Raw genomic sequence first — 22,891 nt, 5'->3', positions numbered from 1 at the left:
TGAGGAGCTGTGAGCTCTGAGTGTGTGCTAACAGCAGCTGTTAGCACAGCAGCTGTTAGCACACACTCAGAGCTCGCAGCTCCTCATATCGATTCCATTCAGAAAACACGCATTTTAAAGGTTTTTCGCCTGCCGTCTTGTCTGCAGACTTGTCAAAGCATTAATTCATGTTTTTTACTAACCGGTATCAGTATGTAGTTACTTCGGCATCACTTTGAAACGTGTATTACAATTAAATCACGGTCAATATGTTCATTTTGTTGTAGTTGGTATCTCCCATAGGATTTACATGGAGATACGCCCCGCCCCCTCTCCAGCGCGTCTTGTTTGAATGACAGGAGCAAACACAGCTGACAGCCGCCGTGAAACTCGAGCGATTAGAGCGATGCGAATATTGGGTAGTCTACCATAGTATTTACATGGAGATAAGCCCCTTAAAAACCATGAATTAATAAAGCATTAATTCATGTTTTTACTGTCAGTGTTTACTCCTGTCATTCAAACAAGACGTGCTGGAGAGGGGGCGGATCGATCAGGCTAAACTAACCTGTAGCTGCTCCGTCCACACTCACAACAGCGTCATACAGACATAAATAAAGCAGCGACTGTATTCGCCATGACATAGACAGTCTGTGGTTTGTACTTGTTTAACTTTTGTCCAGTTTCTGAACAGATATGAGGAGCTGTGAGCTCTGAGTGTGTGCTAACAGCTAACGGTTGATGTGTGTTGGGACATGTTGCGCTGTCGGGTGCTGACCGATCACGAAGGGTCATTTCTTGACTGGCAGCAAAAACAACCAATCACAGCAGTGCTTCTCTGGCTGGCTCTGTCCAATCACAAACAAGAAGTGTTCTCCCTAAAGGAATACCCTTTCCGTCCAATGTGAAATGCTGTGGTGTTTTCTGAAATGCTGTTGTGTTTTCTGAAATGCTGTTGCGTTTTCTGAAATGCTGTTGCGTTTTCTGAAATGCTGCGGCGTTTTGTGAAATGCTGCGGCGTTTTCTGAAATGCTGTTGTGTTTTGTGAAATGCTGTGGCGTTTTGTGAAATGCTGTTGCGTTTTCTGAAATGCTGTAGTGTTTTGTGAAATGCTGCGGCGTTTTCTGAAATGCTGTTGTGTTTTGTGAAATGCTGTGGTGTTTTCTGAAATGCTGTAGTGTTTTCTGAAATGCTGTTGTGTTTTGTGAAATGCTGTGGTGTTTTCTGAAATGCTGTTGTGTTTTGTGAAATGCTGCGGCGTTTTCTGAAATGCTGTTGTGTTTTGTGAAATGCTGTGGTGTTTTCTGAAATGCTGTAGTGTTTTCTGAAATGCTGTTGTGTTTTGTGAAATGCTGTGGTGTTTTCTGAAATGCTGTAGTGTTTTCTGAAATGCTGTTGTGTTTTCTGAAATGCTGTAGCGTTTTTTTAAATGCTGCGGCGTTTTCTGAAATGCTGTAGTTTTTCTGAAATGCTGTGGTGTTTTCTGAAATGCTGTAGTGTTTTCTGAAATGCTGTTGTGTTTTGTGAAATGCTGTGGTGTTTTCTGAAATGCTGTAGTGTTTTCTGAAATGCTGTTGTGTTTTCTGAAATGCTGTTGTGTTTTGTGAAATGCTGTGGTGTTTTCTGAAATGCTGTAGTTTTTCTGAAATGCTGTGGTGTTTTCTGAAATGCTGTAGTGTTTTCTGAAATGCTGTTGTGTTTTGTGAAATGCTGTGGTGTTTTCTGAAATGCTGTAGTGTTTTCTGAAATGCTGTCGTGTTTTGTGAAATGCTGTGGTGTCTTGCACTTCCGGGCCACCGTAATATACATGTAAAAGTCTATATACAGGTAAATCACACAACGAAAAGTAAACAAACACTGATAAGAGCGTCTTTAGCAGCAGACAGCTAGCGGAAAAGAGCAGACTGCTGAATGTCCTAATTGGCCAATCAGAATCGAGTATTCAACCAAGCTGTGCAACAACTCAAACTGGATTTAATGTTTCTTTCTGCTGGATGTGTCAAAAGGCAACGTTTTGCTAAAACAAAAAAATAATAAAATATTAGCTAGTCATTTTGAATTTCTTTTTTCCATAATCAGACAATTAATGCAGTTATTTTAATCTTTTTACTCACCCAGCTGGGCTTTACGCTGCAGCTTTTCAGCAGAGCGCCTCCTTCTGGCACTGCCTGGACACTTCAGAGCTGATCAGAGGAGAAAGACTTCCTTAGTCTTTTTAATGTACAATAGATCATTGTTTTGCTAATCAGTACCTTTATCATATAAATCCTTTTTTTTAATTACATACATTTGATCAAATATGACCAGTTATTTAAAGAAGATATTGTGCCTCCCGTATATCAAGAATGTAAGAAATGTAAAACGGAAATGTTCAAAAAAAAAAACGTACTTTCCTATTAATAATTTTAGTTACAGGAATTTGACGGTTTAAGTGGACAGTTTTAGTGCCCCATGAGAGTTTAACATGACTTTCTCTTTTCTTTTGTATGCATATAGGCAAAGGATAACTGCTATCCAAAGCGTGCTATCAATGCAAAAATGTTGGCATTAAATTAGCCGTCATATGAGTTACTGTTTGTCAAATTCAACAGTATAGAAGCTCCAGTATTTCTTCACTTTTAGCAAACACACAGTGTAAACATGGCCTTCAGCTACCAAACAACACTTTGACTCCAACAGCTTACTGTAACGAAAGGTGATTAAGTCACATTACCTACACAGTATACTGTATGTGCTACTATTTCAATATCCATCTGATGTTTATTACTCGAGGAAAAGGTCACAAAAACAGCTTGTATCTCATTAAAACAGGTCATTATGTAACAATATTTTAAAGATTTTGCACTTTTCTCCTCAATTTATTTAATTGAGAGACATTTAATTGCTAATACAAAAATGAAGCAACAATAATAACTATAATGACTCATATAAGATGACAAGAACAAGAAGGGAGTTTGTTTAAAACACAGAATATGAAGTGATCCTGTGAACTACTCTGTGTTTTGCTTACCAGCTTGAGGGAAAGTTAGTGGATAACAAGTGAATTCAGTGTCTTACCCACTGAAACATAATCAAAACAAGGCCAACTTGACATATCACTAACATTTAAAAACATTTTTTTACAATATTGTAATAGCCCGAATCCACCAAACACCAGGGCTGAGCGTGTAGTGGCTCCATGCTCGTAGGTACCTTGTCTGAAAACAGTTTGGAGCCCGGTGCTGGAGGCGAAGAGCAGTCCAGCGTCTGAGAACACCGCCAGGGCATTTTGGCCTCCCCCTCGGGTGCAGCCGATGTCTCCGTGCTCCACCGCGCCCCAAATCTGGGAAGACATGTGTTAGGGTTAGGGTTAGGGTTTTTGAGCTTGTTATAAAACAACAAACAAAAACACTTAGTGAACAGAACCTTCAAAACTTGTTGACTTTTGAGAAAGAGTCAGAATTTTGAGAAAGAGTCAGAATTTTGAGATTTTCAGAAAAAAGCCAACATTTTGAGAAGAAACTCAGTATTGTACATGACAGGATGTATGATTACCTAGAAGAACCGGTATTCCTCCATCTTGTGACTGTGTAACTCCCTCTCTTAAGCATGTGAAGGACACTGTTCAGGAACTAGTTGTACTAAATGCTCTGTATGTGATGACTACTTCCATTCTTGAGAGGATCATAAATACATGGATCCTGAGATTGAAGCTCAAGCCGTTGACGAGCATAGTGATCTGGTTCATGCAAAAAACTTTTTGCGCTGTACCATATATTACATTTTATCTGTTGCAGATGCGATACTTCATTTTATCATTTAAAGTAGCGGTAGTTAAATGTGCAGACTTTACAGATTCTACATTAGACCTTGGATTGATTGCCTTACTCTCTGTATTTATAATATGTATAACACACTTTCTCCCTAAAAAACACAAAGACACACACAGACACACACACACACCCACCCACACACACACACACACACACACACACACACACACACACACACACACACACACACACACACACACACACACACACACACACACACACACACACACACACACATACACACACACACACACACACACACACACACACACACACCTTCCCCTGTGTAAGTCTGTCCCTGTTGAGCAGAAACACAGCGTTGTCCACGGCCACCAGGTTGACCTTTGCCCCCGGGTCACCTCTGATCTTGAAACTAAAGCTCTTTCCAGGCGTGTAGTCTCGACCTACGCCGTCGACCGGCCCGACATTCAGCTGTAAGAGATAAACAAAAGAGTGAAAAACAGAATAAAATATCACATTCTCTGGATAGCTTGTCTTTCAAATAAGATCAGGATTTAAGATAAGATTGGCTTTGTTCCATACTTTTGTTATTGTCAACAAACCCCACAAAAAGAACAACATCAATATGTCTCCCAAACATTTCTGATTTCTTTACGCAGTCAGTGGGACTCAAACGCGTTGATTCCTGCTTAAGACTCAAATCTATAAAACGAGCTTCATTTTCTCAAAAGGCTCAGTATATCCCGGAACGTCAATGTTTAGAGACATATTCATTGTAACCATTCATGTTATTTTTGCCATTTCCATCTTGTTTGTTATCAGAATTGACACGAGATGTAGACCAAAGGACATTTTAAATTAACCAAAATTGTAAAATATATTTCTGTTTAAGTCTGTCCCTGTTAGGGCGACCTCTCTGGTTGCAAAAAGAAGTGTGATTGAATGGGAGGCTATAAGAAATGTACCCTTATTTTCCGTTGATTTATTAACTCCGTAAACATTTTCCTGACTTGCATGTTAAAACGCTATAAGCTAAGACAACTCTGAGAGCGAGCCGATGACTCACCCCTCCAACGCAGGAATCTTCCACATCCACCCAGATGGAGTCCGGTACCACCTCCTCACTCCCATCCCAGGGGATACTGTAGAACGCCACAAAGCGGAAAGACGGCATCATCTCCGGGGTGACATGAAGGTTGACGCTGGTGATCAGCTGATCTGCCACATCCACACGCTCAGCAACAATGATTTTGCCTTTATTCAGCACCTATTGTTTTGAGGAGAAATCCATGATCATCACATTTTATTTTCTTAGTTTTTTTACGATTTTGTTGCTGAAGGTTCTACTTGTACTTCCTGATTTCCATGTGTATTGGAAACGTGCTGTAATGGATTTGTAATTATGTGTTCTTGTCTCACCAGGTAGGTGATGTGTGTGATGTATTGTCTGTATGTCGGGTCTGCAACACTGATGCTCATCTTCAGGGACAGTCTGTGTCCAACAGACACTGTGTTGGGCCCTGTGGAGATGTACAGGTAGTTCTGTTTAAGGCTTCTAAAGGCGGCGAACGGCTGAACAGTGATCTGTTGTTTGGCCTGCTGCTCTGGTCTGAGTCCAGCCTGCACGGTCTCAGCCTGGGAAGCAGAAGGAAAACAAAATAAAGTGTGAGATTTTGCTTTTGATAATCCTTAAGGTAGCCTTACTGGCTTTTTGCTCAGGGGGTAGGTAGCCGTCTACCAATCAGAGTATCAGAGGTTCGATCCACAGCCATTGCAGGTTCCTTAGGCAAGATACCTAAACCCAAAATTGCTCACATATGCATGTCAACGGTATTGAAGTATGTGCTGCTTTACATTAAAGTGTCAGCTAAATCACTTGTCATGTAAAGAGAACCAAGCATTGTTAGAAAAAAAGATTGTTTAATGCGTTAGATTGCACGAATAGCCATTATGTATCTCAGGGGTCAATAACGATAATAACGTCTATTATTACAATGACAAAATAATGTCTTTAAAATATGCACTTTTCCAGGATTTGCACATTTAGAAAAATAACCTAAAGTAATCCACCAACTACGACTGCACATAATGACTATCTTGATTATTGTTTAGAAAACAACTAGATTGAGATTATTAATAATCAGTAGAAAGTAGCTTGTTTAATCCAAAACCAAAAGTGAATGTGCTGTCATCTAAAGCAAAAGCAAAACCTTCACATCGCATGTTTCACTAGAGCAGTATTGTCTATAGATTAATGATTAATAACGTAAAGATAAGCTGGGTCAAGGCTCTGTGAGAATGCAGTCGTACTCACAGTGATGGTTTGTGCGCGTTGTTGTGGAGGCATGTTGACGGTGGCTCTGGTGGTGCCGGAGGACACAACCAAGGGCGTGTCTAGAAATGTCATTTTGACTATGACGTTTCTGGCTGGAGAACCGTCATGTTGGCTCACTTGGATCTGACATTTTTGGGGGAAAATGGACCTCTGTGACTACAGTTTTTCACCAAGGTTTTGACCCAAGACACAGAGGATCCACTTGTGGTGTTTCATTTTACTGCACACAAACAAAAGTCCAGTTTTAGCAAAGTGATCATAGACACAGAAGATGGTCCTTACTGTGACGTCCAAGGGCAGGCCCGGCTTGAAGTACTTTGGTACGTCTTTGAAGGATATGGCATACGGAGACTCCACAATTTTAATGCCAGTCTTTTCTGCTTCAACCAAATCACTGCCTGTAAAGGAGGAAACTCAGGGTCATCAATAACAATAACCACAAACCTGGATACTTTCAGGAAGCCAGACTCAAGTTTCCCCTGTGAGATGTAGACTTCTTTATACCACTCTTTGTTGTCTTAAAGTAAACTTGTTCCCTTTTTAATGTCACATTGTTTGCTTGAGTTATTGGATGTGGAGAGTTTTAATAACTGGTAGTCTTTTGTCAAATTCAGCTAATGTCTCCTCATATCAAACCTAAAGCAACAAATCGGTCTATCTGTATTGGCTGTGGAATCCCAGTCAGATCAGATTGGGTGTGTTTTTGGGTGCAGTCCTGATGAGGGTGGGGTTCCAAGTGTTTACTGCGACCACTACTAGATCCTGCTTGCCAGAGGCATCATGTGTTACAGGGGAGTGGGCATGATTCAGCTGTCAGTCCTGATCCAGTCATGGAGCTGGAGGAAACATCTAATGTGATCTAGAGTTCTGTGTTGGCTGGATGAGACTCAAAGGTGGAGTCAATCGTCCACTCGGAGGCGTGTACAATAGCACTTTTGCTTCCATTTCTGGAAGCAACTAGACAGACTAGGGATCCAACGATAAAACACGCAACATGTGATGTCGGTACCCAGACGGTGTCATTAGGATGACATTGGAGTTGGACGTCACAACATCTTCTGTGGATGGGTCCTACCTCGAGGATGAAAGAGCCACCTACCAATTCCCCTGCCATGCCTGTTTGTTTCATCGCCTGGGCATGACGACCACTTCTATACTTTATTAACTGAGTTGGAGAACCCACTTGCAGTCTGAGGCGAGGCTAAAGAGTTCAGTGGTCCAAAAAAAGAGTTTCTTATTCCTGTGTCCAGAGGAAAAAGGTAGTAAGATCTGATTGCACACTGGTGACACCTTGAACAGATTCCATCTAACACACAATGTGCTGGCCAGCGAGATGGATGACAAGGATGATGACCTTGGGATATTCAAAGGGCCCGTTGAAGGTCTTGGCCACTTTAAGGTATCTTAAGTAGGAGGTTAGATAATAATAATAAAATAAAAAGTCAGTCTAAGTGAGACTTATCTGGTGAAGGGGATTTGTTTTGGTATTGTGTTCAAATATCTTTCCCCAGAAGGGCAGAATTCATCTTCAACTGGACTTTTGCTTTTGAACTTTAAAACTAACTCATCACCCTTTTCGTAAAATGCCCCAAATTTTTCAAAAGCCTGAGTCACAGGGAAGAGTTAACATTTTGATGACGTGATTTTGTCCACATGGCTAAAGGTCAGGTTGCAACTCACCAAAGTATCGATCTGTCCTTTATGTTGAAAAAACAAACTCTACATTGCGACATTTCGGAGAGTTTAGTCTTACTAGTCTGTGGTGCGACAGGAACAATGCAAACACAACAATAACACTGCACAACACATTTAGTTTTTGTCTCTTAGAAAGATACATTTTATGGATGGGAAATGATTAGTCACAGGGTTGACTTTCTGACATGAGGTGCTGACCTGACTTGGTGAGCACTGAGGCCTTCACATACACAGAGCTGCCCACAAGAGATCTGATGTTGGGGTGAGCTCTCTTGAGCTCCTCGATACTCAGTTTGACCACTCCTCCGTCCAGCTGCAGGAAAAGAAGAATACAGAAAGTAAATCATCGGATTTCTAGTTTACTATAACTTCGGATTTCTCCAGAAAGGAATTGACCGCCTCCAACACCAATGTTTGCCACGTACACAGTTTAGTAGGGATATTGTCTTTTATCAGATTAATAGCAATAAAATGAATATGTTTTCCATGTGTATGTAGTCAGTGACAGCAGCCTAGTATTTCAGATTAAGCAGTGACTCACATCTGTCACTTGCTTCACTGCAGGCAACCTCCTCATCTCTTGGTTGATCTTCACTCCAAACACCACATAGGCCGTGCCCTGGACCGGCTCCCCATACAGGTATCTGAGACACAACGATCACACAATAGGAAGTCTTCATACTTCATATTTTCGAATACACCTGAACATTTGGGAGGAATATCCTTATGTCATCAGATATCCTTATAAACAAGGTTCATGTGTATGTTCCTGTGTTTTAGTATGAGGATCGATTGCCGTTGCACAACGGGAAGTCAATAGTGAGCACTTAATATTTGCGTATATATTCGAGAATCCCTATATCTTCATCAGATATAATAACAAACAAGGTTCTTGTGTATGTTCCTGTGGTTTAGTATGAGAATAATGCAGGTAAACTTCTGAATTATTATTATGAAAAACTTGGACTCCCATTTCTCCCCCTTTCACACAGCCCCGACTCATCTCTGCAATTGTCTCAAAATAAACATTTATTGAAAACAGATAGATGTAATAATTTCCAAATTTCAGAACATGTTTTTATTTAATAAAATATCTTGCCTCAGTCCTTATTTGTTGGCGTTCAGAGATATGGTTTAACCTGTTAAGCCCTGAGCCTGTTTTTCAGGTCTCAGGCTCGAAAATGACATTCCCAGAACAAATGACCATATCTTCCCTTCTAAAAGGGTTAAATTAATCATCTTTTGTCTCAAAGTAATGATAAACCTGTGAGTTGGATGTAGAAAAGTCAGAATCAATATAGATGTTTTTTATTTTAAAGAAAATTCAGATTGAACATAGTAAAAAACTGTAAATTATAGTGTCCGTCCAAAAATTATTTTGTACTTATAGTGAAAACTACCCTTGGATGATGGGTTAGTAGACTAAAAGCTTTAGGAATCCAAAGTACAACATATAATAAGTGCCCTGTATCAAGATTGATACAAAACAAGTGACATTTGACCTTTTTAGAGAGATTTAGCAAAAAGAAACCACTTCTGGGGTCATTTGGGTGGATTTTCCATATCTCTGGCCCCCCTTGCTCGATTTTGATGGTTGACACCTCTTTCTGACCGTTAGAGCCAATAGAATCGAAGGCGGATTTCCCCACACACACACATGGTAAAAAAAAAAGGTGGGGGCTTCGGGCATGCAGTTTTGCATGAGAGTGAACCTATCTCTAGCTTTGACATCTGGAAACGGAAAAGCAGTTTTAATGCTTATGGATTATCAGAAATCATTTCAAAGGGACACAGACACATTGGACTAACCTATGGATTAACTTCAGCAGCGTTTTTATAGTTTTAATGCCATTGAATACCACTTTTGACCAGACTACAACACAGGTAAGCCATGTTAGCGTTTTTAGCTACCTCGTGCCACATGTTGTGATGTCTTTTTTTGTTTATAAAGTCGCGAGTTCGTATCATTGAGTGATAATGTATGTACCCATCGATTCTGTGTCATCCCACGATGTGAATAGATGTGTTGGATGTGCAGTGTGTGTGTGTGTGTGTGTGTGTTAGACAAACCTGGCCCAGATCTCTACTTCCAGTTCAGTATCGTCCAGGTCGAGGAAGGACTTTCTGGGCGTCAGAGTAACATTAAAGGCAGGAAGCACTGAAACACAACACGCCATAACAATGCTACATTATACCTCAGTAGTTATACAAATACCCCTTCAATCACATTAGTATGCATACAAAGTGACAGGTCACACCTGCTACTACAGTACTACTACTTATGCTAATGAGCCCCTTTGATATGCTAATGAGTCCCTTTGTTCGAGGTGTTATCACATGTAGGTGTGATATTCCCCATTGTAGTAGATCCTTTGTTGTGTAATCTAATTAGCCTTTGATGTCTGATCCCTTTGTTGTTGATCCTTTGCTGTGAGGGGTGAGGTGTTTGTGACATGTAGGTGTGAACTCCCCATTGTAGTAGATCCTTTGTTGTGTAATCTAATTAGCCTTTGATGTCTGATCCCTTTGTTGTCTATCCTTTGATGTGAGGGGTGAGGTGTTTGTGACATGTAGGTGTGATATTCCCCATTGTAGTAGATCCTTTGTTGTATAATCTAATTAGCCTTTGATGTCTGACCCCTTGTTGTCTAATCTAATTAGACCCTTTGATGTCTGTCCTTTGATGTAAGGTGGGAGGTGTTATAACATGTAGGTGTGTGTGTGCACCGGTGTGTTATAAGCCTTTTATGTCAATCAAATTAGCCCTTTGATGTATGTCCTTTGATCAGTGTTTGTAACTATTGTCAAGGTAGTCTCTTTGAAGTTGTGTGAGACTGTCTCGCACCCCATCCTCCTCTCACCTCTTCCCCCTCTCACCCCTTCCTGTCACCCCATCCCCCTCGCACCCCGTCCCCCTCTCACCCCGTCCCCCTCCCACCCCTTCCCCCCTTCCTTTTGCTGTGATGTCAGAAGATAGAGGTGGGGATGGAGCTAGGTAAAAAAAGAAATCCGTGCAAACTAGATAAAAAGCCAGTCATTTCCACTCACCAAGTCACCTAAACTTTCAAAAACGAAAATGGCAAAGAGACGCATCGATAGGGGTTTAATCAGCGAGACGCCTGTGACAACTTACCGCTATCCGTCGGGAGCTCCAGTCAAGAAACGGATGCAGTATCTGTGCCGGGTTCAGACCCTCCGTCGGAGGCTCTTCATGAAAAATGGAGTCTGGATGTGTGAGACTGTCTCCCCTCACACCCCCTCCCACCCCTCCCCTCCCCCCTGCCCGTCACCTCCTGATTTGGCTATCAGCCATTAATTTTCACTCACCAAGTCACCTAAAACTTTTATTGTCCTCTCTAAATTAGAGTAGTTTTAATATGATTTGTGTTAACTATGGATGTGCTCTTAAGTTGTAGGGCTTGTGAACTAATGTTTAATTATTTTACTAACTACAACAAAGTCTCTTTGAGAGGAAAATAATAATTTAAAGATCTTAATGACCCCTTGATCTTGTCTTTTTATTGTTTAATTACTTCACACAACTATTAATGAATCCCTATATGAAGTTACATGAGGCTACATTTACTGGTGTTGAGCCCTGGATGATGAAAATAATCTAAGTGTCATGTTAGGGGGACATTACGGAACTCAGGAGCCCGCCCTTGGAGGCTTGGAGAGCGGATAAAGAGAGCTGTATTTACTGGTGTTGAGCCCTGGATGATGTAAATAGTCCAAATGCCATGGTAGGGGGGCATTACGGAACTCAGGAGTCCGCCCTTTGAGGCGTTGTTAACATTAATGCTTTTGTTTTTGTTACTAAGATACTTTTTAGATACACTTTTGAAGTGAGCAACACTTTACAACTGGTAGAAAGTTAAGTACTTTTGTATGGAATTGGGTTTTCTTTAGAGCTGTTTTCAGTGAGACAATGCAGTTTCTGATAATTTTAAGTTTCAAGTTTCAAGGCTTTATGGCATATGCCCTATTAGCTATATATATATAGAGCACATAAAACAGATAAAATACTGCAATTTGTGCGTAATTCTCTCACAAAGCAACTGTAAGATACACATTTATGTATGGAAAACTTTATAACTTGGTAAAATATTCATTCATTTGTAATGAATTACTTGACTAACATTACTTTTTTTTAAATATATGTTTTTTAGATGCTTTACTTTTGATTTCTTTCATGTTATTTTAACACAACATTACTTTTTTCATATTTTTCAACATACTGTGATATTTTTTTTTTTTCTCCATTATATTTTTGAATATACAGTGATTTTTATCAAAATACAACATGCAACTATTACATTATACAATATTACGACTTGTTGCGATATTTTCAACACAATATACTTTTTGTAGGGCTTCAGGATATTTGGCATGTCATGCATAAAACAGGTGTCATCTTTCCTGAAACTGACGTGCTGTCCGTTTTACAAACAAGTTATCTTTCTGCTTCTTCACCCTCTGAATTTTCCTCCCCCGTCCCTCTTCCTTCAGCCATCACAACAACAATTAAGTCAGATCTGTGAAATTAAACACCTCTTTCCCAAAGCGTGACTTCCCTGTTGAGGGAGTGGGGCAGTAGGGCCTAACCCGATTGGCCAAATATACTAACATGCAGAACGTATGGTATGTTTGAAAAAAGACTAACCATCTATCCAGTTCAAGCTGTCTTTAAGATGTGACATTGCGCTCTGACTTTTTCCCTGTAAAATCATGACAAACTATTACTTATTCTTAAATTTGACCTCTTGCTGCTTGGTTGAAAATGATAGATGAAAAATAACTTTTTAAAAAGAGTCAAACAGCGAGGGACATTATACGGGTGAAAGAAACTCTCATTTCTACAGATGACTCCCCCACTCAATGCAATAAGTCCCACCCCAATCAGCAAATCATCCAAAACTAAGGACCCCACTAAGACGACTGTTGAAAACTAGCCATGGATCTGAGAAAAACCAAGTCTGATGTAGCCTACCCTTATTATCACCAGGATAACGGGTATGGGCTTAATGACTGGATGTTACAAAGTAAGGGAGAGGATGTTCCCGAAGAAGAGCTTCCCTCTATATCATATCCGTGTAAGGTCTTTAGGACAAAAGAGGACTATGATAAAATGACATATGAAGAATATCTTTCTTTAAAAGATGGTATTATAGATAACCTTTATAGAAACAATATATCTCATACTACTCGCCAAGATCGTCAAGAGTCACAGTGTAGAATGTCCAAACATTTAATTTAAAAGTACTAGTATAGTATGTTAAAAGTATCTTGAAAAAAGTCCAAGTATAGTATGTAGTTAAGAAATATATTATATAGTTTTGTCTGCAATGTTAGTATAGGATCTCTAATAAAAAAAAAAAAAATGAGAGAAAGTCATAGTATAGTTTGACAAAAAGATCCTGAAAAAGTCATGACACTGTGTGTTGAAATGGTTTTGAATAAACACATCAGTATTTTAAAAAGTAAAATTGTATCAAGTGCATCAGACAACTCAAATTACTCCATTTGAACCATATTATAAATAAGTAAAGAATGGTCATAGTATATAGCAGGGCTGTTTAATAGTTTTCTGTGTGTCGGTGTTTCAGTGTTTCAGTGTTTCAGTGTTTCAGTGTTTCAGTGTTTCAGTGTTTTGTGTGTCAGTGTTTACAGCCTTTATTTGCTCTGATCAATCGTCAGGGATCCTCCCCTGGAAGGAATATAGCAGGATGAGAGAAAAACATTTAAAAAACGTATCTTAGAAGTGGTTATAGCATTTGATGCAATTCTAAAAGATAGTCAGATTCCTAAAAAGTTACAAACGGATGCTGGAAAATAATTATTTGTTTCTTCAGCAAGGCTTCAAAAATCTGGGGATTGATCAGAGCAAAGAAAGGCTGTAAACACTGACACACAAAACACTGAAACACTGAAACACTGAAACACTGACACACAAAACACTGAAACACTGAAACACAGAAACACTGAAACACTGAAACACTGAAACACTGACACACTGACACACAAAACACTGAAACACAAAACACTGAAATACTGAAACACTGAAAACACTGACACACAAAAACACAGAAGCACAAAATACTGAAACACTGAAACACTGACACACAAAACACTGAAACACTGAAGCACTGAAACACTGAAACACTGAAACACTGAAACACAAAAACACTGAAACACGGAAACACTGACACACAAAAACACAAAACACTGAAACACTGAAACACTGACACCCAAAACACTGAAACACTGAAACACTGAAAACACTAAAACACTGAAACACTGAAACACTGACACACAAAAACACAAAACACTGAAACACTGAAACACTGACACACAAAACACTGAAACACTGAAACACTGAAACACTGAAAACACTAAAACACTGAAACACTGAAACACAAAAACACTGAAACACTGAAACACTGACACACTGACACACAAAACACTGAAAAACTGAAACACTGACACAAAAAAACACAAAACACTGAAACACTGAAACACAGAAACACTGAAACACTGAAACACTGAAACACTGAAACACTGAAACACCGACACACAGAAAACTATTAAACAGCCCTGCTATATACTATGACCATTCTTTACTTATTTATAATATGGTTCAAATGGAGTAATTTGAGTTGTCTGATGCACTTGATACAATTTTACTTTTTAAAATACTGATGTGTTTATTCAAAACCATTTCAACACACAGTGTCATGACTTTTTCAGGATCTTTTTGTCAAACTATACTATGACTTTCTCTCATTTTTTTTTTTTTTATTAGAGATCCTATACTGACATTGCAGACAAAACTATATAATATATTTCTTAACTACATACTATACTTGGACTTTTTTCCAGATACTTTTAACATACTATACTAGTACTTTTAAATTAAATGTTTGGACATTCTACACTGTGACTCTTTTTTAAAATGATATGTAGGAAATACTATACTATGATTTGAAGACAACAGTTTTTTAAAAATGTAAAAAATACTTTTTTTATTTGCAGAATTTCATATTTACAATTGATTGTTGTCACCCCATAGGAATCAATAATACATTTATACTGATTGCAACATCCCCAGGATCTTCTCCATCATAGAATCCCCCAGATGAAGGGAAATATTATAATGGAGTTTTTGCACTTCGGCCAAAGTATTCATGTATATGCTGTTTTTGACACAAAGATGCATTACATCTACAAACAGAGCATACAATGCGAGCACATGATACACTTTTGGTGTTTGTTTCATTTCTTCGGTAATGTTACAGAATGTTTCGGAAAATGAAGATTCCAGTACCACTTTAAATGTTTCGTTTACAATCGTTTCCCAATGACCCGGAATAGTACTGCCAGAATGAACGATATCCAAAATGTCTTCTAGTTTACAAACTTCAGCCGTTCTGTTTACACGGGGATCACTACTCATTCTGTTTTCAATCGTCATCAACAACACACTTATTAAACAGGTATTGACTGCATTCTGATAGATAAATACAGATTGTTTTCCATAGTAGTTACCCATTTTATTTTACTTTAAAGAAAAGTCAAAGTATCGAAAAAAATCCCTGGCTTCAAATCAACCGCTGGTTATTAGTCTTCTTCCTCTCCATCCAGCTCGGCATGGATCTTTTCAAGTCTCTCCTTGAGGCGTCTGCAGTTTTGAGATTGTGCAGAAAAGCCTCCGAAGCGCCTTGGATCCTCCATTCAGCCGTGTAAATGTTTATATCATTAAGACTCTGGTCAATCGCAGTAATGAAGTCGGCGAGCCAAAGTCTTTTTCATTAACGCGTTGTAATTGTTTCTGAAGAAATATTCTGGAATGTCATTCACACAATCGTGTTGCCTCTGGCTGGGATGACTGACTCGGCATCCATTGCAGATTTCTTCTCTGTACCGATGCAGCACCCTCTCCAGAATATCAACCAACTCCGATTTCACTATGTTCAAAAACAGAGACGTCTTGGCCCCAGGAGTAACATCAGCAGCTGTAGTATTGCAAGATTTGGGTGTCCACAATGGTGGGGACGATAGTAGTCCAGGAGTTTGTTCCTGGCTGCAACTCGTGGGGGGAGACTTGGTTTTTCTCAGATCCCTGGCTAGTTTTCAACGGGCGTCTTAGTGGGGTCCTTCGTTTTAGATGATTTGCTGAGTGGGGGGTGGACTTATTGCGTTGAGTGGGGGGAGTCATCTGTAGAATTGAGAGTTTTTAGAAAAGTTCTTTAAGCTTTGTAGCTTTTTCATCTATCATTTCCAACCAAGCAGCAAGAGGTCAAATGTAAGAATAAGTAATAGTTTGTCACGATTTTACGGAAAAAGTCAAAAGTATAGTTTGTCTGAAAAAAAAATATATATATATATATATATATATATATATGGAAAAGTCATTGTGTACAATAGTATGTTGAAAAACAAAAACAAAAAAGAAAACTCAAGTCATTACAAAATAATGAATATTTTACCAAGTTATAAAGTTTTGCATCCATTAAAGTGTAACTATAAGTATCTTTGTAGGAGAAAAAACAAAAAAAAATAATTTAAGTTACTTCCATAAAACTGGATTGTCTTACCTTTAAGAGTCACAGTCTTAAAGAAAATCTGTTCAGAAAAAGTACTTAACTTTCTACCAGTTGTAAAGTTGTCATACATAAAACTGTATCCAAAAAGTAAGTGAAAGACAACGGGAGAAAAAAAAAAAAAACTTCCCCTTTTAGAGTCACAGTCTTTAAGAAAATACATTTTATTACAAAATAATTGACATTCTACCAGTTGCCAAATGTTCCTACATTAAAGTGTATCAAAAAAGTATCTTGGTAGCTGAAAATAACTAAAATATCAGAGAAAACCTACATTATTTAACTGTACAAGTGTTTTTAAAAATAAAAAACGGGGTATTAAAGAAACCCCCATTCCTTACAAAGTACTTCATATTATACCCTTTTGTTAAGTGTTGCATACATCAAAAGTGTATCTAAAAGTATCTTGATAACACAAGAAAAGAGAAAAAAAAAGTCAAAATCTGCCTTGTGTCAATAAATAAGTGTTAAAAATCACAAAACTTGCCTTTTAGAGAAACAGTCTTTTAGAAAAAATCTAATCAGACAATGTACTTCATTTTCTAGTTTTAAGGTTTTGCATACCTCAAAGTGTGTCTAAAAGTATCTTGGCATGAGAAAAAAGCCAAAATCTGCCTTATGTCAGTGAATAAGTGTTAAAATCACAAACTTATATATAAGCTAGAGGCTATTTTAGATTTGTCTATTAGAGTTAAAGGGTTAAATAACATTTTCAACTGCTGTTCATAGTTACTGGATACATAACGAACCTCATCATTATCTCGATTTTCTACTTCCATTTTTATTTAACAGTGAAACGTCTTATTTTAGTACAGTCTAGTCAAAGGAGTTAATACTATTACTATATATGAAAGCAAAAATAAAACACATTTTCATTTGTTATGGTTGCTTAATTGAAAAACACACCATTCGCCACATTTTCAGAAAGACATATTACATTTGAACAAGTTAATGTCGTAGTGCATACAAGGTAATAGACTTAACGATTTGCACTGCTGCTTCTCTCCGCGTTTCATTTACAGTGATCGGTTTATCGTTCAATTCACATTGCCCAAGTAGATGTTTAGGGGTCTCTTGGAAGTAAATGAATGCATTTTTTATATCAGATAAGTGCATTAACATCACTTGCAAATTCTCTATCCTTTCACCCGCAACGATTATAATCTGCTTTGCTTCTTCTTCGGTTTCACCATTATTAGCTCTGAATGTAATCCTTTCTGGGGCTTCTTGTGCTTCTTGTGGTCTGTTGAATACCTGGCATAGGATTTGTTTAGCTGTAAGGACGGGTACCATATAATTGTCTTCAAAAGCTTTGTCTATGTCATCACACGTTTTGGCATATCCTTCGCTGTAATGACAACCGATACTAGAATAGAGATCCTCCAACAGTCTTTTAATACATGTTCTGGCACTGTCGCCAATTTGGGCAATTCCATAGTATCGTGCTTTTTCTCTCATTATATTGAAGCAAAGCTCTGCCATTGCTTTTGGTATTTGTTCAACACATTCGCAGCAGTTGGTTAGCGGTAGATGATCTATAAGATTATTATGATCCGGTAATGGCTCTACAACACTATCAGCATCTTCTATAGTTAGTTGAAATTTCTTCACTTTGTTCCTTTTTCTTTTCACCTTCCTTCTTTTTGTCTTTTTCCGTCCTATTGTCCCTTTTCTTTTCATTCGCAATCTGCGTTTGCTTTTCATTTTTCTTCTCCTTTTCATTTTGCTTTTTCTTTTTCTTCGGTTTTCTTTACTTTTGCTTTTCTTTTCTGCTAATTGTCGTTTGCGATCTTGGCGAGTAGTATGAGATATATTGTTTCTATAAAGGTTATCTATAATACCATCTTTTAAAGAAAGATATTCTTCATATGTCATTTTATCATAGTCCTCTTTTGTCCTAAAGACCTTACACGGATATGATATAGAGGGAAGCTCTTCTTCGGGAACATCCTCTCCCTTACTTTGTAACATCCAGTCATTAAGCCCATACCCGTTATCCTGGTGATAATAAGGGTAGGCTACATCAGACTTGGTTTTTCTCAGATCCATGGCTAGTTTTCAACGGTCGTCTTAGTGGGGTCCTTAGTTTTGGATGATTTGCTGATTGGGGTGGGACTTATTGCGTTGAGTGGGGGAGTCATCTGTAGAAATGAGAGTTTCTTTCACCCGTATAATGTCCCTCGCTGTTTGACTCTTTTTAAAAAGTTATTTTTCATCTATCATTTTCAACCAAGCAGCAAGAGGTCAAATTTAAGAATAAGTAATAGTTTGTCATGATTTTACAGGGAAAAAGTCAGAGCGCAATGTCACATCTTAAAGACAGCTTGAACTGGATAGATGGTTAGTCTTTTTTCAAACATACCATACGTTCTGCATGTTAGTATATTTGGCCAATCGGGTTAGGCCCTACTGCCCCACTCCCTCAATAGGGAAGTCACGCTTTGGGAAAGAGGTGTTTAATTTCACAGATCTGACTTAATTGTTGTTGTGATGGCTGAAGGAAGAGGGACGGGGGAGGAAAATTCAGAGGGTGAAGAAGCAGAAAGATAACTTGTTTGTAAAACGGACAGCACGTCAGTTTCAGGAAAGATGACACCTGTTTTATGCATGACATGCCAAATATCCTGAAGCCCTACAAAAAAGTATATTGTGTTGAAAATATCGCAAAAAGTCGTAATATTGTATAATGTAATAGTTGCATGTTGTATTTTGATAAAAATCACTCTATATTCAAAAATATAATGGAGAGAAAAAAAACAAATATCACAGTATGTTGAAAAATATGAAAAAAGTAATGTGTTAAAATAACATGAAAGAAATCAAAAGTAAAGCATCTAAAAAACATATATTTAAAAAAAAGTAATGTTAATCAAGTAATTCATTACAAATGAATGAATATTTTACCAAGTTATAAAGTTTTCCATACATAAACGTGTATCTTACAGTTGCTTTGTGAGAGAATTACGCACAAATTGCAGTATTTTTATCTGTTTTATGTGCTCTATATATATATAGCTAATAGGGCATATGCCATAAAGCCTTGAAACTTGAAACTTAAAATTATCAGAAACGGCATTGTCTCACTGAAAACAGCTCTAAAGAAAACCCAATTCCATACAAAAGTACTTAACTTTCTACCAGTTGTAAAGTGTTGCTCACTTCAAAAGTGTATCTAAAAAGTATCTTAGTAACAAAAACAAAAGCATTAATGTTAACAACGCCTCAAAGGGCGGACTCCTGAGTTCCGTAATGCCCCCCTACCATGGCATTTGGACTATTTACATCATCCAGGGCTCAACACCAGTAAATACAGCTCTCTTTATCCGCTCTCCAAGCCTCCAAGGGCGGGCTCCTGAGTTCCGTAATGTCCCCCTAACATGACACTTAGATTATTTTCATCATCCAGGGCTCAACACCAGTAAATGTAGCCTCATGTAACTTCATATAGGGATTCATTAATAGTTGTGTGAAGTAATTAAACAATAAAAAGACAAGATCAAGGGGTCATTAAGATCTTTAAATTATTATTTTCCTCTCAAAGAGACTTTGTTGTAGTTAGTAAAATAATTAAACATTAGTTCACAAGCCCTACAACTTAAGAGCACATCCATAGTTAACACAAATCATATTAAAACTACTCTAATTTAGAGAGGACAATAAAAGTTTTAGGTGACTTGGTGAGTGAAAATTAATGGCTGATAGCCAAATCAGGAGGTGACGGGCAGGGGGGAGGGGAGGGGTGGGAGGGGGTGTGAGGGGAGACAGTCTCACACATCCAGACTCCATTTTTCATGAAGAGCCTCCGACGGAGGGTCTGAACCCGGCACAGATACTGCATCCGTTTCTTGACTGGAGCTCCCGACGGATGGCGGTAAGTTGTCACAGGCGTCTCGCTGATTAAACCCCTATCGATGCGTCTCTTTGCCATTTTCGTTTTTGAAAGTTTAGGTGACTTGGTGAGTGGAAATGACTGGCTTTTTATCTAGTTTGCACGGATTTCTTTTTTTACCTAGCTCCATCCCCACCTCTATCTTCTGACATCACAGCAAAAGGAAGGGGGGAAGGGGTGGGAGGGGGACGGGGTGAGAGGGGGACGGGGTGCGAGGGGGATGGGGTGACAGGAAGGGGTGAGAGGGGGAAGAGGTGAGAGGAGGATGGGGTGCGAGACAGTCTCACACAACTTCAAAGAGACTACCTTGACAATAGTTACAAACACTGATCAAAGGACATACATCAAAGCGCTAATTCGATTGACATAAAAGGCTTATAACACACCGGTGCACACACACACCTACATGTTATAACACCTCCCACCTTACATCAAAGGACAGACATCAAAGGGTCTAATTAGATTAGACAACAAGGGGTCAGACATCAAAGGCTAATTAGATTATACAACAAATGATCTACTACAATGGGGAATATCACACCTACATGTCACAAACACCTCACCCCTCACATCAAAGGATAGACAACAAAGGGATCAGACATCAAAGGCTAATTAGATTACACAACAAAGGATCTACTACAATGGGGAGTTCACACCTACATGTCACAAACACCTCACCCCTCACATCAAAGGATCGACAACAAAGGGATCAGACATCAAAGGCTAATTAGATTACACAACAAAGGATCTACTACAATGGGGAATATCACACCTACATGTGATAACACCTCGAACAAAGGGGCTCATTAGCATTTCAAAGAGGCTCATTAGCATAAGTAGTAGTACTGTAGTAGCAGGTGTGACCTGTCACTTTTTATGCATACTAATGTGATTGAAGGGGTATTTGTATAACTACTTACCTCAACCGAAAAGTGATATTCAGAGATGGAAAGATGTGATGCCTAAAGGAAAAAAACATACGTCTTGTTTAAGTTGACCTACCATATTTCTTCACCTGGAACTGGGAGGTGAAGGTGTTCTGTTCCCAGTGGTCAAATTTTGCAATCACTGTCCATTGTCCTTCACTGCCGAAGTAAAACAATGTATAAATGATAAACACCTAAGTTCACATAAAGTGGAAGGTGTTAAAATATTTAATAATAATTAGGCTTTTACTTGACAATTTCTGAGAGAGGAAAAGTGTCAGCAAAAACGCCATCAAAAGCTTGGATCCTGGAGACCTGTTTAACCACAACACCGTCGGGATTCTGAAACACACACACACACACACACACACAGATTCACAAACAAAATAACATAGATTGAGCTAAAAAACAGCATATGGCTAAAACAATATCAAAACCTGTTGTGTTGCCAAAGCAACTTACACATTACATAAACCAGGGCTGCAAAAATTATAATTTTCATAATCAATTCATCTACTAAGCTTTTAGACTGTAATATAGTTTTAAAAAATGCACCTTAACGCACCAAGGTAATGTTTTTAAATGGTCTTGTTTTTATTTGTTTACCTGGATATCTATTGTGACGGAGCTGTTAAAGGCCTTAAAAGTTGGTGAGGACGTGAACGCTCTGAAACGAACTGGAAAGGAATAGAGACAGAAATCAGCCTAAAAAACACCCAAAATAAAATATTCACTATATGTACAGCAGCCTTTATTAGCATTATTAATATAACTGCTCCTCATACATCTCCTGCTGCTATTACAAGTTACACTACCACTATATCCATAACAAAAAAGTGGATTAAACTACAGCATCTTTTTGCTGGAAAGAAAATATGTTTTAATCTAATCCAATGCAAACCTTCTGCATCAAACAGAAGCAGCAGTTTCATCGCACATTCTACATTACATTGCGGTAATGTTATTTATTATTGTATTATATGTCTTTATTAAACAAGGACCATGCATAAAAAGACATACATCTCAAAAATAGAAGAGATGCTACATGCCAGATTATAGATAAAATAAATTCCAATATTATTATGATACATTTGGATTGTTTTATCAGTGTCTCCTGCTCTCACCAGTATCTCCAGGTTTATAGATGGGCTTGTCTGTCTGGATGAAGATGTATCCAGAGTGAAAGGACACCATCAGTATCTTCTCCATCGTGTGGTGGCCAACAAAATCCACCTTCAGATGAACAAACTTGTTCTTCTTTTCTTCACGTTCCAAGCCATTCGAGGAGAGCTGGGGGAGAATTAGATTTAACCAGTTATTGTTGTTTTTTATTCCATGTTGCTTTCCAAATGTACTTACTTTTGTTATATGTGTGCAGGAGTGCCTTGGTGAGTTTTATTTTCTAAGTATAGGTGGTTAAGACAAGTGAGTTTTTGCCAATTTACACTCATGTCTTGTACGAGCCATAAACTTAGTTTATTATATACGTTTTGTTTTTATTTTATTGTTTAATATGTCTTGCTTTATTAGTATACATGGCCTACAGATATTATTAGTTGAATATTTATCTACTCACCTTAGTTGTTTACGCGCCTGAATATATTTGTTGACACCCCTTGGCCTCCTGTTTGCTATATTATGTCTGTTTATGGGGAAGGGGTTGGTTTTAAACGAGGGAAGCTAAACCAGTTCAA

The 22,891-nt window shown here is 38.4% G+C and overlaps 1 protein-coding gene across 1 annotated transcript in view; it reads right to left on the bottom strand.

The window, feature by feature from the left end:
• The window catches only part of LOC117482033 (cobra venom factor-like), a 47,557-nt gene that overhangs the window by 20,846 nt on the left and 3,820 nt on the right, over nucleotides 1-22,891 (bottom strand). The window contains exons 5-18 of the mRNA XM_034129994.1: nucleotides 22,322-22,487; nucleotides 21,804-21,874; nucleotides 21,448-21,539; nucleotides 21,274-21,356; nucleotides 9,853-9,940; nucleotides 8,324-8,426; nucleotides 7,981-8,095; nucleotides 6,370-6,485; nucleotides 6,067-6,210; nucleotides 5,172-5,387; nucleotides 4,819-5,019; nucleotides 4,068-4,223; nucleotides 3,172-3,301; nucleotides 2,094-2,162 (exon numbers count right to left, since the gene is read on the bottom strand). Coding sequence (XP_033985885.1) covers nucleotides 2,094-2,162; nucleotides 3,172-3,301; nucleotides 4,068-4,223; nucleotides 4,819-5,019; nucleotides 5,172-5,387; nucleotides 6,067-6,210; nucleotides 6,370-6,485; nucleotides 7,981-8,095; nucleotides 8,324-8,426; nucleotides 9,853-9,940; nucleotides 21,274-21,356; nucleotides 21,448-21,539; nucleotides 21,804-21,874; nucleotides 22,322-22,487 — 1,750 coding nt within the window. The remainder of the gene's footprint in view (nucleotides 1-2,093; nucleotides 2,163-3,171; nucleotides 3,302-4,067; nucleotides 4,224-4,818; nucleotides 5,020-5,171; nucleotides 5,388-6,066; nucleotides 6,211-6,369; nucleotides 6,486-7,980; nucleotides 8,096-8,323; nucleotides 8,427-9,852; nucleotides 9,941-21,273; nucleotides 21,357-21,447; nucleotides 21,540-21,803; nucleotides 21,875-22,321; nucleotides 22,488-22,891) is intronic.

Source organism: Trematomus bernacchii, unplaced genomic scaffold (assembly GCF_902827165.1).
Source record: "Trematomus bernacchii unplaced genomic scaffold, fTreBer1.1, whole genome shotgun sequence".
NCBI classification, from domain to species: Eukaryota; Metazoa; Chordata; class Actinopteri; order Perciformes; family Nototheniidae; genus Trematomus; species Trematomus bernacchii.
The sequence above is the reverse complement of the archived record's forward strand: the minus strand, read 5'-3'. Positions and strand labels throughout refer to the sequence as shown.